This window comes from Danio rerio, chromosome 18, assembly GCF_052040795.2.
Source record: "Danio rerio strain M-AB ecotype USA chromosome 18, GRCz13ab, whole genome shotgun sequence".
NCBI classification, from domain to species: Eukaryota; Metazoa; Chordata; class Actinopteri; order Cypriniformes; family Danionidae; genus Danio; species Danio rerio.
Genome location: NC_141038.1, coordinates 37,473,376 through 37,490,158, shown reverse-complemented (window position 1 = coordinate 37,490,158; position 16,783 = coordinate 37,473,376). Strand labels below are relative to the sequence as shown.

The 16,783-nt window shown below is 43.4% G+C and overlaps 1 protein-coding gene and 1 long non-coding RNA gene across 7 annotated transcripts in view; one reads left to right on the top strand and one right to left on the bottom strand.

Annotated features, from left to right (window-relative positions):
• Positions 1-16,783, bottom strand: part of kcnab1a (potassium voltage-gated channel subfamily A regulatory beta subunit 1a) — a 295,057-nt gene that overhangs the window by 96,578 nt on the left and 181,696 nt on the right. For all 6 annotated transcript variants that reach the window (XR_015514301.1, XR_015514302.1, XM_087291982.1 and 3 more), the window contains 1 exon segment: positions 6,034-6,077. Coding sequence is in view for 3 of the 6 variants with exons in the window: in XM_087291982.1 (XP_087148108.1) it covers positions 6,034-6,077 (44 nt within the window). In the remaining 3 variants the exon portion in view is untranslated.
• The window catches only part of LOC147832892 (uncharacterized), a 599,182-nt gene that overhangs the window by 483,798 nt on the left and 98,601 nt on the right, over positions 1-16,783 (top strand). The window lies entirely within an intron of this gene.

The following is a 16,783-nucleotide window of genomic DNA, read 5'->3' as shown; positions in this document are numbered from 1 at the left end:
ACTGTTGCTTAATCATATAAATGTGAATTAAATACAACTCAAACTAACTTCAAATTATTTATGTAAATATAAATTATGACAGTAAGCAAATATTTATCATTTTAATGTGTCAGTAAATCCTTTATTATTCACATCAGTTTTTTTGGTCTGTGTTTTGCTTATGTTCAGCATTCAGACTTCAATTAAAACATTTATTCAACCGTGTCTTTCACAAGAGTTTTATAAATATGGACTCACTCATTGAATCAATGATTCGCCATTCAAATCATTGACTCACTGTTTCATTTAAATACTTGTGCAGAATTCTTTGAATCTACAGCTATTTTATTGCAAAATATGAAGTGAAATTTAGTAATAATACTCCGCTGGCAGCATGTTTGCAGGCTTTACGATATAAAATGATTGTCGTTTAGTTTGTGTGTAAGTCTGAAACAAAGCTTAGCTGAAATAAAACAAGTAATAAAATGTAAATCGTGCATTTATAAAATAAAGGCCAGTCAATTGGTTCATCACCATCTATTTCCATTACACTTTTTGTAAGCATGCTAGTCAACTACAAGATCTTGTAAAACTTTAAAATATTGATGTTTGGGTAAAAATAAAAAACAAAAGACACAGACAGATTTATGTAAGTCTATAGTCTTTTGTTAAACAAGGTTTTTAGGGTGAGTCTGTACTTTTTTCCTTCTGTGTTCTTCAAACAAACCCACACAAACTGTGCAGTACACCTGACCTGCTTCCTTATATTTAACTCATTCTTGTTCTCTGCAAGAAAGTGAGATATCTCTTCACTTTCTAGTTTTAAGATTTGAGAAATCTGAGATACATAAAAGATTTCAAACTTGTTGTGGAGGCAGACATGACCAGACTCCCACCTAGACTAGTTTGGTGGGTTCTACAGTAAACACAAATGTGACAAAGAATATGAGCCACCAATTTGTTTAATAGAGCTCTGTTATGGCTAAAACATGCTTCTTTATTCCTGAAATTGATATTAAACTATCTTTTTCTGAAACATTTGCTCTGTTTAATCATATCATTAGTCATTTGCCTGCAAGTATACAAAATTAAGTTAAAGTTCAAACAGGCTGTAAAAATCTTTCTGCAAACATTTGCAATACTTCCTAAATTAGTGCTTTATAATAAATACTTTAGATTTTTATCTTTAAAAAGGTTCTTTAAAACTTTAGCTGACCCTAAATGCCTAATAATATAATAACTTTAATACCCATGCTTATCCAAAATAGCTTATTGTGGTTTTTTGAGTTACAGAAGGCTAGCATCCTTATTTTGTTTGTTTGTTCGTTCGTTCGTTCATTTTTTTTTTTATGTTTTGCATCAGATATATTGTCTAATGAAAGTCAGCACCAATATGTAATTGCTCCATATTATTACTGTTGTCTTCATAAAAGGGGCAAATTAAACATTTATTTAAAAAGTTTGTTTTCTAACTAGTTCAGTTATACTTACTGTATTGCATAACCAAGTGTAGGGAAATAGATACTCTGCAACGATGGATATTTTGACAACTGCTTGTGTAGGTTATTTGATTTGTTCACTCACTGTCTCTGTTATAATGCATGATGTAAGAATTGTGTGGGCGTGCATCGGCCGAGACTGCGCTTATGAGTCCATATGATTCCGCCTATTTGAGTTTCTGATTCTACATGAAGGGTCTTAAAGACTTAGAATTTTATTTTTTTGTTCTACAACGAGCTTTGTCAGCTTTTGACTGGATGGTTCTTATGGTAGTGGCGAAATAACGAATTGTACTGGGAAAATTGGGACATCTGATCACCCTTACGGGTGACTAAAACAGGGCTATTCAATATTCTGATTGGGCTACAGCCGCTCTGAGCCCCAGTTTAGCACAGACGTCACTGTTTTTGAACAGCAGCGAACCGAAAGGAATACTTCAGATTATTAATGAGAGAAAGAATAGTGCAAAGAGGCGTTTCCCACATCATAGTGCAAATTAATTATTCAGCCAATCAAGGGCCCCCTTCTTCCGTGGGCCCTGGGGCTTCAGCCCCACCTAGCACTTGCGTTAATCCGACCCTGAATGTAGGTGTCAAAGTCAATTCCTGTAGGGCCACAGCTCTACACAGTTTTGCTCCTACCCTAATAAAACAGCTGATGCAACTTACCAAGGTGTTTAAGATTCTTTTGAACACTTTGATTATTTGGATCAGCTGTGTTTGATTAGGGTTGGAGCAAAACTGTGCAGAGCTGTGGCTGGATCCTGGATTGCCGGTTTTCGGCATATTTTAGTTTACCCCAATGAAACACAACTAATCAAGCTCTTTCCAGGTATACTAGAAACTGCAGGTGTGTTAAAGGAAGTTGGAGCTAAACTATGCAGGACACCGGCCCTCCAGGACCGAGTTTGGACACCCCTGGTGTAATGCCCTTCCAGTCGTGACCCATCTCTGGGAAACATCCACAGACACACACACACTCATAGACTACGGACAATTTGGCCTACCCAATTCACCTGTACCTGGAACACCCGGAGGATACCAACTCGAACGGAGGGAGAACATGCAAACTCTACACAGAAACACCAACTGACCTAGCCGAGGCTCGAACCAGCGACCTTCTTGCTGTGAGGCGACAGCACTACCTACTGCGCCACTGCATCCCCCCTTATATGCAACTTATTTAATAAATCATTACTGTGTGCTCCTACTCCATTCATTTAGTAGTGACCAGTGCAAATGGCAAACTACATGGGCCCACCCGCAAGAGGAAATAAAAGAAAGTTGTATTGAAATCTGACTCCCTGGACAAATCTGATTCCCCTTTGTCTGCGCGTGCATCATGCAGCACCTGTACTTAAACTCACAGAAACTTATCATGACACTTTTATAACATAAAAGCATTGTCTTGTTGACAAGCAACACCAAATTATGTTCAAAATAACTTAAGACGCCAAATGGGATAAATTTTATACCCCATTTCGAAACTAAAACATACTCTAATAGGTAGTGTAATCTACACAGCAATAAGTGGAGTGTGTGGGTGAGAGGGAGCATCGTTTTGATGTGATCCATTTATGTTGTGGTTCTGTAAATGCTGGTGTTGGTTGCTATATGGTTAAAAATTATGACATTTAAAGTAACTAGGTTAATTTCAATTTAAGTAAATTAAAATTAAATAAAATATTAATCTAATATTTTGGGAGGGTATGGACAGTTTTTTTGTCTGGAAAAAGTCAGCTATATCTGGCAACACTGTTCATGAATCGATGGAATCAATTCACCAAAATGCTAGTCCAGATTCATTTGGTGATATGATCTGTGACCATTACTGTAGGAGGGGTGACATTATCAGAGAGTAACTGATTCATTGACTTAACTGATTAGTTTAAAAATAGAGCGTGATTCATTATAATTAGTCAATTCAGTAACACTTCATTGAAAGGTCTCCTGGCAATACATGTTTCTTGTATTTAATATAGCAATTACAACTAATTATTCATAATTATCCCTGTGGTGAGGGTTTAGCAACCCTTTCTGCAAGTCAAATTACATAAGAGCAAATTATTGGTTCATAGTTTGATTCCTTAAAAGCAAAGTCATTCTTAAACAAATCAATCATTTTAACTAAAAAGTTAATATTTTGAATGTGTTCTCCTAAATGATTATTGCAGATTTGTACAATAAATAATTCAGTGATATACATGGTGTAACCTGTCCCACAAAAAATATTGTCACTGAGTAATCTACTTAACTGATTTGTTATTGCATCTTTGATGGATAAATTTGTAATTTCTTATCACCTACACATTTGAATCTTGTCACTAAACTGAATAGTACAGTTTTGCTCTGCATCCATATCATGAACAACTCAGTGGATCATTTACGCAACTGTTACTGTAAAAACAGAGGGCCCTATCACCCGGGGCAATAAGGTGCAAGACGTGTTTGACATGACTTTTTTTTTTTTTTGTTTTTGCTATTTTCAGACCAGCACAACTAAATAACAAATCCATTTGTGCCACTTTGTGTACTCATGGGTGTGCTGGTCTATAAAGGAGGTGTGTTAGGCACATTGTTGGTGTGAAGCTGAAATAGGCCGCGGAAAAGGCTGGTCTAAAGTCCAGCGCAGAGCATGTTAGTCATGCGGTTATGCAGGTTCTTATGCTTAATACACATAGGATGTACAGTAATACACAAATATCTTTACATATGAAAAAAATATAAGGCAATGCGGTGATGCAGTAGGTAGTGCTGTCGCCTCGCAGCAAGAAGGTCGCTGGTTCGACCCTCGGCTGGGTCAATTGGCGTTTCTGTGTGGAGTTTGCATGTTCTCCCCGCGTTCATGTGGGTTTCCTCCGTGTGCTCCTGTTTCCCCTACAGTCCAAAGACATGCTGAACAGGGTAATTGGGTACTACATTGTCCACCTTCATGTCTGGGGGGCTTTTATTAGTTTATTCATGACAATTTTTTATATAATATTATTATTATTATTATTATTATTATAAGAATTATTTATTATATGAATATTTATATTTGTTTTAATAAAAACAAGTTTATATTTGTCCACCTGTTGGGTTTTGTAGAGTATACATAACCATATGGGGCAAAGGAATAGGATGTGTGTTTGGATATAACTCAGTTTTCTGACCACACTTCATTATTGTTGTTTATTTATTTGTTTGCTGGAAATTAGAACTAAATTGAGAAACACATTTGAAACAAATATTTGTGCTGAACAAACTAAATTAAATATGAAGGCTATGGATGTTTTCAGTGGAGTGCGTGCAACACCGTTTCCTTATCCATGAAAGTGAAGGAGTAAAGAAAAGAGTAAAAGTAAAGAGAAAGTAAAGAGGCCGAATAGAGAAGGTTCATTCTTTATCCTCACGCAGAGGGTCTGTCAGTTTTCTTACTAGTGAAGCGTTCAGTTTTTCCATTCAGCTTTTCCACTTACAAAGTCTGCCATGTTAAAAGCAAATGTGCCATGGTGCGACACAACTGACTTTTAAAGGCAATGGGAGATGAGACTCTGATTGGTTTAATGCATGTTATGCTCAAAATACACCCATAACTCATTAAAAGAATAAGCACAATCCTGTTATACCATGTGCCATGACATAAACTGTATTTTCCTATCCTTTAAATAGCAAAAGTGGATTCGAACACACCATTAATGCTTTTGCGCCACGCACTTTAGAATGTTTAGATCGTTATAATAGAACCAAGAGAGTCATTCCTCAAAAAAAAAAGCCTTTTTCTTTGTTTTTAATGATCTTTTGAAGCTTTTAAATACATTCAACAAAATGATTACAAAGAGTCTACTGCAGTTTTATACATTTTAGCTTTTTTTTTCTTTTTTCTTTTTGTAAATGACAGTATCAAAACAAAACTGCCAGCCTCCCCCTTTTTAAGAGGAGTGTATGATGTATATGACAGTTTTATTTTGGGCTCTGTCACTTTTTTTATTGACAGACACAGTATACAATGGCAATTGTTGGTAGGAGAGAGAGAGAGAGAGAGAGAGAGAGTGAGTAAAAGAAGAATGGGATTATGACCAGACAGGCTGGGTTTAAACCTGCGTCTTCTACATGAACATCGCATTCACAGCTATTTATCTTCCCCTGTGATTTTATATTTAGTAACACGCATACACTGGAGTGCTCATATTTTAAAAGACACACACAGGCATATGGAGTCCCTGTAGCATTGGTCTGCTTCACTCTGAAAGCTGAGTCTGCCTTTTGTGGTCTCTGCGGTACTGAAACTGACTGGCCCACTCCGGTTACTGAAGTTCAGCTTTTGTAATTGCGTTCATATATCCCACTGTTCAAGTCCCAGTCCTGCTTTCCCAGACATCAACAGCCAGATTGTGTGTGAGTGTGTGTTTTTTTGAAAGAGGGAAAAAGCTAGATAGAAGTCAGCATGGCGTCGTGATTAATGAACTGTTAAACAGAACCAAACTTTTCAAAAACAGTGACTGCTGCTATCTGCTGATAAGCTGCAACAAACGCTTACAGCTTGTAGAAATAGAGGTTTTGATGTAATACTCACCCAGACCAAGACATGATACTCTCAATCCAGATTTCCCAAGGTTCCTAGACAGAAACACAAACAGAGAGAGATAAATAAAATATTTATATTAGATCTAACACTGGACTTCTTTTGGATCAGGCTTCATGGAGCTTAATACCATTTCTCGATATAGATTTGTAACTGAAATATAATTACAAATGCAGAAGCCTGAACAAAAATAGGTCAGAATGCAATTTCTAAAAACAATGTTAAATATTAATGTTAAGTTTTATCTAAAGTTTAGCTCAGCTGTCTCTTTCAGGTTAACCAGTTATATTTAGGAATTAAAAAATATAGTTTTATTATTGTTAAAGAGGTGCATGAGCTGAAGCTAAACAGTGAATGAATAGCTTTGCTCTACACTCTCAGAAATATAGATAGAAAAGCCTGTCACTGGGACAGTATCTTTTTAAAAGCTACACCTTTTTACCTAATAGGTCCACATTGGTAACTTAAGGTTGCATTTTTGTACCATGATGTGCACAATTTGTATTCTTTTGTGTTGTACTTTAACTCCAAAAGTGCTTAAACGGTCATCAAACACCAAAACACATTTTTTGAGATGTTGACAGTCATATGTACGTCCTACGTTGCTAAAACACCATTTTGACCCATATATTTCACTTAAAAGTGAAAATTGGTTGTTTTTGTGTTGTTTTGAGCAAATTCGTTCTTCCGGTTTGAAAAGAAATTTTGAAGCTACGTCACGGTCATTGTGTAAATTCCAGTGTGGATATCGGATGTCATTAATATGCATAATATAGCTTGGGAAACAGTTTTTGCTTGTGACTGTTCAGAGAGACACCACGTTGTGTTCCCAAACGTAATTGAAACAAATGGAAGAAGTAGTAGAGTTGTTCTGAGACATGGGTCGTCAGTGTTGCGTTCATAAATGTGCCGCAAAAAAGGTTTTGTTTCCATTTCCCTGTGATGAGAGTGCAGCTTGCATGTGGACCCACACATGTGGATTACAGTGGTCTGCCAACACACAACAAAAATGCATTTGTAAGGAAAGGTTTTTGGCCAAGAGCTTTTCAAGTCCGGAAACAATGAAATTTGGATTTGTTGCTCGTCTTCTTTTAAAAAAAAGGAACGACTCCAGCTGGATTGTCCCGTCGTTACAGATTTGGTAAGTGTGCGATCAATGTTTGTTGTTTATGTTTCTTTCAGATGACAAAGTTAGATTGTATTGTCAACAGTATTCTTTCAGTTTTTAAATACATAGTGAAATGACTGAAATTACTAAGTATTTTACACTAATAATACTACACTTTTATTGACTGAATATGCTTTGATCGGTGTCTTTTTATTGTTATACAATTGTTGTACAACAGTTTCATCCATTCTCTGAACCCGAAGTGTGGTGTGAGGTGGGGTGCCAGGCTGATGTTTTTACAATAGATGTAGTATATATATATGTAATAAAGATGCCACACATAATGAAACTCTTGCTGTTGGACCAACATTCCTGACTGTTTTTTTTTTTTTTTTTAAATCTAGAGGTGTGGAAACACCCTGCTGAGACAGGAGGGTTTCATGGTCCTTTAAAGGTACTGTCCCACTGACATACATATTTGTTATGTTTTGGATTTGTGAAGTGAATGTTGTCTTCTAATTTTAGCATCAAAGTTCACTTAATTTTACAGTGGATTAACTTTTAAACAAATCGCAAATCAATACTGGATTTTTAGAACAAAATAAAGATGATGTTGTTCCAACAATATTGGTTCGGACATAAATGTTGCCCAACCATGCTTATTCCAATAGTTTGTTCCATTGAAGGGGTCAAAACAAAACAAATGTATTATTTCTAAATGGTGTTTTTCTATATGTTAAGCACAAACACATGGTTTGTATGTACAGAATATCTTGATAGAGCATAGAGTATGTTTCGCATTCTAGTATAGCCTCGTGCCATTTAGATCCAGAAATAGTGTGCTAAATCCCATAAACAGTTTAAAACATAACTGAGATTTTGTAACTCCACGGCATGTGTACTGTGATAACAGCTGTGTGTGCACCATAAACCGGATGAAAGGGAATTCATTGTTTTTAATGAGATTTATTGATATCTAGTGGGTTGGGATTTGCGACAAACTTCACACGGAACACAGTAAAAGTGCTGACAGAGAGAGAAAACGAGGATGAGCCAGAGCAAGAAAATGCAAGTGGGCATTTTGCAGTAAGAGTGTATTACCCCTGTGCTACTATCAGTATAAATTTACTTGCCTGCATCAAGGCCAGAGAATGAAGGTGCAGGATAATAACAGATTCACTGCGCTGCAGATAATAAACCTGCATGTGTGACAGATTACACACGGTAAATGCACAAGTCCAGCTCCCGAGAACTTACACAGCACGTTCTGTAATATACAGCCTGTCGTTACCATTCGTTTCCAAAGATTCATCTGTCAACTTGTGGCAGTTCCTAACAAAATTAAGTTGAAGAGTGTGACCAAGGAAACAGCACAATCCCCTTTCAGGAACTAGACTGTAGTGGAAAGAGACAAGATGTTCTTGTGGATGTTTCTTCTCAACAGAATAACACTTTATATAAAATATGTTCGATGGACTTACATTTAACCCAGAGTAACTATTTAACTTACTACATGCAAGCATTATTTTGGTTGTTTAAAAGAAGTCTAAAATATGTCTAATAATAGTCAGGAATTAATTATTACATATGTGAAGTCTGTCTAATCTGTCTATTTGATGACTAGTCTAGTTTTGGACTATTGTTACAGTAAATGCCTGTTAAATTTTGGCAGTCGTACTATAGGGACTATGCAAGAATGTAAAATGCGATTTGCTTGCAGTGAAACTGTAAACACATGAACCTTCATTTCTTGAAACATCAACTGGGGTTCGTTGGAAACATGGTCAGTGATTAACTCACTTGAACTTGTGTCTAAGTTTTATGCTTCATTATAGCTCAAATCTAATATTATTTTCTTGGTGGCTCTTCTTTTCTGCAACCTTTTAATACCAAGAAGGTTGAATATCTGATGGAATGACTAAAATCCCATCCAGCCCACCTCAGCCATTTCTCTTCAATCCTTAGGATGTTTTTCTTTCTAACACTCTAAAGTCTGATTTAACTTCTGTGTTAAGTGATCGCTGCACTCCATGGTGCATACATTTCATGTAGCTGATGCCATTGTGAGCATTTATACCTATAAGTTCTGATTATATGGCTGTTACACTAATACAGTATGGTCATGTACATGTAATAGTAGGCATTAGAATTCCTATGATCCACTGTTTTGAGTGTCTTTGCCAGTGTTTACATCACATTTGTGTGCAATGCTACTGTAGCTATGCTAAGTAGCTCAAACTCACCTTTATTCTGACAAGAAAGAGGCAGAAGCCAAAGAACATGTACACAAATTTGATCATAAATAAACACAAAACAAATGTAACAATGTAGAGCTCCTCCATGGGACTCAATGCTTGTTAAACACTTGGAGCTCAGCCTCTCTCCACTGCCACAGCTCTCTTCCTGCTAACATTTGTTACCGCCATTAAGCTGGTCAATCACAGATCTTGCCCTCCACATCATTGCATCATATAGTAAAATTTTTGGAGCGGTGCACATCAGGATCTATGTCAGGGTATGGAGAAGAGTCTACAAGACTGCAAAGGCTACAGCAGACTCACCTCTAATGCAGATGTATAAATTGGCCTTTAGACCGGTATACTTGCAAAATTGTTCAAACTTAACATTGCATTGCTTAGATCAATGAACTTTTGACTTCTACTTTGAATCAACCTACAGCTATCAGTCAATTGCTGAATCTAAAAACCTTGTTTAGGCAAAGATCTTACACTCTCTAAAATAAAAGTTCAAACGCTGTCACTAGGGCAGTACACACACAACAAAATCATCCTAGTAAAATTTACTGTCACTCTGCCTTAGGAAGCGGGAATGACAGTGGTGCATTAGTTCAAGCAACACAAGAATTCTAACTTAGCAAAGGAATGCAGAGTTTGAGGTTGGACAGTGACAGTCCATCCTGTAGAAGTTGAGTGCAGGGGATTTGTCAGGAAGTCTGTAATTCATCTCTGTGTTGCTTGTACATCTAGGATGAGACTGAGGAGAGCAATTAAGGAGATGGTAGAGGAGGAAGAAAAGGCATGTTACCAGATGTGTCTATGGAGGAAGGACAATAATTAGGGCATGTTACCCCATAAAGGGCAGCTGCAATGGTTGGCAGGGAGAAGTACCTACAACCCTGCAGCTAACTCAAAAGTGCACTCAAGAGCTCAGAGTGTATTTGGTCCCTCTCCAAATTGAGTTAAAGTTACTCCAGAGCAGAATTAAAAATAATGAGATAATGAAGGTGATTAATTAAGTGGTGATTGAGCACTGATGATGAACACTTGTTAATAATCAGATATGCAGAAAAGAAACACAAAACTACAACTGACTTCAGACACAGTTCGATGAAATCAACTGAAATTAAACAGTCAATCTCTCAAAATCTCACTAGAGTATGATTAAGGAACTCAAACAGCTGCTTTACAGTACGTATTACAACCTATTTGGCCTTACACTACAAAATTTCAAATAGTGATATTATTGGGAATTAACAGATTAACTCAAAATTGATATGATATAAAACTGAGTAATAATTTACAAGAATAAAAACAACACAGCAAAAATATCTCACCACTGTTGAAATGCACATGCTGATTCTTGATGTATGTGTCTCTACTGCGCTTCTGTTTAATGCGTTTTAAAAAAATAATAAATCCACAGTTGAGTTCCACTCTCTTAAAATACACAGAATTTTGTATCTTAAGTGATAAACCATGCAAAGTAAACTCATCAACAGTAAGAATCAGTTAATCTGATCACTTTACACTTGCTATATACCAAGCAAAGAAAACGTTCGAGGTTACTAAAGTAACCCTTCGTTCCCCGAGGAGGGGAACGGAAGCACTATAAGTGGATTTGATTGTAAAATCCACGCATTGGGAGGATTCGGATCAGAAGCCGCTTGTCTGGAGAGTATTGAACGGGCCAATGAATGAAATTAATTGGCAGCGTAAGCTTGCGCAGGTGTGCGACATCTGCAATTATCTCAGCATATAAGCACACCTGAAGCCAGCAGACGCCATCCTTTTAAGCTGAAGAGACTTTCAAACAGCTAAGGGACAGTCATTATGGCGACGGAGTATAGTGCTTCCGTTCCCCTCCTCGGGGAACGAAGGGTTACTTTAGTAACCTCGAACGTTCCCCTTCGGGGGGAACTTCAGCACTATAAGTGGATTTGATTGTAAAATCCACGCATTGGGAGCCCATTGAAAGCGCCATAATGACTGCACCTTACCAACACCCCCGATGAGGAGATAGTCAAGCAAGCGTGACGCACCCACATCATGGGGGGCGCGGTCCTCCAACGTGCCCCTGGCCCTAATTTATCCTACTTCAACAGAAGTTTTACGGATTTAGATATATTTTTTGGGAAGTCGTGAGCATCTAGATAATTCTAGGAAATACGACAGTACGTTGGGAAGCGTGCAATCCCGATAGGGAGGACGCTGCGGAGGCCATCCGTTACCCAAGGGGGGATAGATGGCAGAATTTACATATGGACTAGCCCTAAAAAGGGGGAGTACGCATAGCAAAAGAGTGGTTAGCGGAGAGGGAAGACACGGGTCCGCCCAGGGGGGGGACTTAACCGTGGCGGAATAAGCATATGGGATCGCCTAGTGGGGATCACGCATAGCAGGCACCTATACCCAAAACGCGGGCTGACCAGCGGGCAGACCTACAACGTAGTGGGCCAGCAAGTGACTCCTCCGCTGAGTCAGTGCTGGGGGCCACGGAGGAATCTGCAGGGCTCACCTGACGGGGAACTTTACTGACAGATAAAAAAGGCGCACGTACCTCCGTGTTAGGGAGAATGGCGCAGCAAGCGTGTTTCAACACCCTACCGAGTTGTCTCCTCAATCACCAAAGGGTTACCTAATACCCTTGAGGAAACCGGCTCCACTCGCAGATTGTAAAACCTTGCAAATGTGTTGGGTGTCGCCCAGCCCGCAGCTCTACAGATGTCTGTTAGAGAGGCGCCGCGTGCACGCGCCCAAGAGGATGCAACGCTCCGAGTGGAGTGTGCACGAACTCCCGGGGGACACGGCTGACCTCGACTCGAATAAGCGAGTGAAATGGCATCCACAATCCAGTGGGATAATCTTTGTTTCGATACGGCACTTCCCTGCTGCCGACCGCCATAACAGACAAAGAGCTGCTCAGATGATCTAAAATTCTGAGTACGGTCCACATAAATGCGCAGAGCGCGAACTGGACAAAGTAAAGAAAGGGCTGGGTCTGCCTCCTCCGGGGGCAGCGCTTGCAGGTTCACTACCTGATCTCTAAAGGGGGTGGTAGGAACCTTGGGCACATAACCGGGGCGGGGTCTCAGGATGACGTGAGAGTAATCCGGCCCGAATTCCAGGCACGAGTCACTGACCGAAAATGCCTCCAGGTCCCCGACCCTCTTGATGGAGGCCAACGCAACCAGCAGAGCTGTCTTCAGGGACAGAAATCTTAGAGATACTGATTCGAGTGGCTCAAAGGGATCGGATCGCAGACTCGTGAGAACGAGGGCGAGATCCCAAGAGGGCATGAGAGGGGGGCGAGATGGATTAATTCGCCTAGCACCCCTAAGGAACTGGATGACCAGGTTATGCTTTCCCACGGTGCCGCCAGCTACCGCGCTATGATAAGCGGAGATGGCGGCCACGTAAACCTTGAGAGTGGAGGGCGACAGCCTGCTGTCCAACTTCTCTTGAAGGAAAGAGAGCACAACACTAATCTGGCAATTTCGGGGGTCTTCTCTGCGAGAGACGCACCATTCAGTGAATAGACTCCACTTCAGGGCGTAGGCGCGCCTCGTGGAGGGGGCTCTAGCCTGAGTGATGGTATTAACCACCGCAGTCGGTAGGTTACCTAAGTCTTCCTCGCGTCTAGGGACCACACGTGGAGGTTCCAAAGATCGGGGCGAGGGTGCCAGATGGTGCCCTGTCCCTGAGAGAGTAGGTCCTCTCTCAAAGGGATCCGCCAGGGGAGGGCCGTCGCGAGGAGTGAGAGCTCTGATATCCAGGTCCGGTTGGGCCAAAGGGGCGCAACTAGCAGAACCTGTTCCTCGTCCTCCCTGACCTTGCACAGAAACTGCGCGAGCAGGCTCACTGGGGGAAACGCATACTTGCGCATGCCCCGAGGCCAGCTGTGGGCCAGTGCATCCGTGCCGAGAGAGCCCTCGGTCAGGGAAAAAAACAACTGGCAGTGAGCGTTCTCGGGGGAAGCAAACAGATCGATCTGGGCCTCCCCGAATCGCGCCCATATCAGCTGAACAGACTCGGGGTGGAGTCTCCATTCTCCAGGGCGTAACAGCTGTCGTGAGAGCGCATCGGCTGCACGATTGAGCGTGCCTGGGACGTGAATGGCGCGCAGCGATTTCAGCCGCGGGTGACTCCAGAGGAGCAGACGGCGGGCGAGCTGAGACATGCGGCGAGAGCGCATACCCCCCATGCGGTTGATATACGCCGCCGCCGCCATACTGTCCGTCCTGACCAGCACGTGTTGCCGCTCCAGCACCGGTAAAAAGCGGTGGAGAGCGAGGAACACTGCCAACAGCTCTAGGCGATTGATATGCCAATGCAGCTGGGCACCCTTCCAGAGGCCCGCAGCCGCATGCCCGCGACACACGGCCCCCCAACCCGTGTTGGAAGCGTCTGTTGAAACAACAACATGGCTGGACGCCTGTCCTAGAGGCACACCGGCCTGTAGGAACGAGGGGTCGCTCCAAGGGCTGAGGGCGCGGCGACACAGCGCAGTAACCGAGACCCGGTGTGTGCCCGCGTGCCATGCGCGTCTGGGGACCCGATCGTGAAGCCAGTGCTGAAGTGGTCTCATATGGAGCAACCCGAGCGGCGTGACGGCGGCTGCGGATGCCATATGCCCCAGGAGCCTCTGAAAGAACTTCAGTGGGACCACTAGTTTGCTGTCGAGCTCCCTCAGACAGTTCAGCAACAGGCGAGCGTGTTCCTCGGAGAGGTGCGCTACCATGGTGATCGAGTCCAGCTCCATCTCGAGAAAAGAAATCCTCTGCACGGGGGCGAGTTTGCTCTTTTCTCGGTTGACCTGAAGCCCCAGTAGGCGGAGATGCCGAAGCACCTTGTCCCTGTGCATAATCAATTGCTCCCGCGAGTGGGCTAAAATCAGCCAGTCGTCGAGATAATTGAGTATGCGAATGCCCGCGAGCCGAAGGGGCGCTAGGGCACCCTCCGCGAGTTTGGTGAAGACCCGCGGAGACAGAGAGAGCCCGAAGGGGAGGACCTTGTACTGCCACGCTCGACCCTCGAACGCAAACCGCAGAAATTGGCGGTGGCGTGGAAGAATGGAGACATGGAAATACGCGTCCTTCAGGTCTATGGCTGCAAACCAATCCCGAGGACGAACGCATTGGAGAATGCGCCTCTGCGTGAGCATTCTGAATGGCAGCCTGTGCAGACAGCGGTTCAAAACGCGCAGATCTAGGATTGGCCGTGACCCACCGCTCTTTTTGGGTACGATGAAGTATGGGCTGTAAAACCCACTCTCCATCTCGGCTGGAGGAACCGGCTCGATTGCACCCTTCGCCAGGAGGGCAGCAATCTCCTCTCGCAAGACAGGGGCGGACAGGGGGTTGACCCTGGAGAAATACACGCCCGTAAACTTGGGGGGCCGTTTCGCGAACTGAATCGCGTAACCGAGTCTGATTGTGCGTATGAGCCACCGCGAGGGGCTGGCCCGCGCTAACCAGGCAGGCAGAGCCCTCGCTAATGGAGTCATCGCTACAATCGCTGACGTACCAGCGGTGGGGCAGCGCGGAGTGGGTGTGCTGATCCGGGAAGCACGAGGGTCCCGCGGAAGAGCTGGAGGAGAGCGATTTGCTCTGGCTCCGCACCCTGACTCCGGAGAGGGGGCTGGAGGGCTGAGGGAAGGGAGACCGTCCCCCCAGCGCTCGTGAGCCACTGGCGAAGCACGTAGAGTCTGCGAGCCGGAAGGCAGCGCGTCCCGGACTGGCAGAACTCGTGCAGTCACATCTGGGGAAGGGAAAAAGTGCTCTTTTACTGATGTTTTGGTGGCACTGAAAAGTACCGTTGTTATCGGGGCCCCGCCTTCCAGCGGGGAAAGAGCAAGTTTCCTCTTCTCCGGATGGCCTGTCTCAGGGACGCTTCGCGGTCCGTTTACCGGACTTAACGGCGCCCTGGGCAGGAGGGGCTGCCTGCTTTCGAGGTGAACGCCGCGCCCGCTTAGACATCGTCCTCCCCAGCGCACACGCGGCGGACTTAGTAGTCCGAAGAGCATAGTCGGTCGCGGTGCGCAGCTCATGTAATAAGCTTGGGTTGGACCCGCCCTCGTGCAGCTCGGCCAGCACCTGCGCTTGGTAGCGCTGGTAGGTGGCCATCGCGTGCAAAGCAGAAGCAGCCTGGCCCGCAGCCTTATAAGCTCTGGCTCCGAGGGAGGCAGACAACCTACAGGCTTTGGACGGGAGGCGGGGCAAACCCCGCCACGTAGAGGCGCCGCGCGGACAAAGATTGACCGCGATAGCGCGCTCCACTGACGGGATCGCCTCATACCCCCTGGCAGCTCCGCCGTCAAGGGCGGTGAGGGCGGAGGCACACGCAGCACGGGCAGAGAAAGGTGCCCTCCAAGACTGCGTGAGCCTACTGTGCACTTCCGGGAAGAAGGGGACGAGAGGCTTCGAAGGCTTCGCCTTCTGGTCCTCTACGTAGCACCCATCTAGTCGGTCCGGCCGCGGAGCTGGGGGATAAACCATCTCCAACCCCACGGCAATGACGACATGAACCGCCCGCGAGCACCGCATTAACATGCTGGACCCCCAAACATGCAATGCAGTGATCGTGTCCATCATCCGGAGCCAGGAAACCCCCGCATCCAGAAACGCACAGTCGGAGCGCCATCCTGAAAAGGACGTGCTGCACGACTGTGTTTCTCTTTTAGGAAAGTTTGCAACAATACGCACCGCTCTGGAGGACCGGACCCAAAGAACCGCAGGCAAGGGAGAAACCCAGCTCGACCGTCTGCCACCGCGAAGACCCACTCTGGACCGGGAGACACACTCGTTCGCTCTGAAGTGCTGATCAGCAAGAGGAACCCTCATCGACTCACTCAGAAAGGATCTGAAGCGAAAAGGATGGCGTCTGCTGGCTTCAGGTGTGCTTATATGCTGAGATAATTGCAGATGTCGCACACCTGCGCAAGCTTACGCTGCCAATTAATTTCATTCATTGGCCCATTCAATACTCTCCAGACAAGCGGCTTCTGATCCGAATCCTCCCAATGCGTGGATTTTACAATCAAATCCACTTATAGTGCTTCCGTTCCCCCCGAAGGGGAACGTAACATTTGAAATCTAGTCAAAGAGCCCAAGTAAATCAACCACTCTTCTCCACGATGGTGATGTAAAAAAAATCTCTTGTTTTTTGTAACACGTAAATAACTAAAGCAATTCATTCTCAATAAATCTCATATGGACTTTTGTGGACATCTGGCAGAAATCAAATCAAACAAGTTAGTTATAAGTGAAGCTGCTGCTGTTTTTTGAACTCAGATGTAGCTTTGTGTTTCTCCGTGATTCTGCTTGTTAACAGGTGTTCATCATCAGTGCTCAATCATCACTTAAACAATCAATTGATTGTCTCATTTTTTTAAACT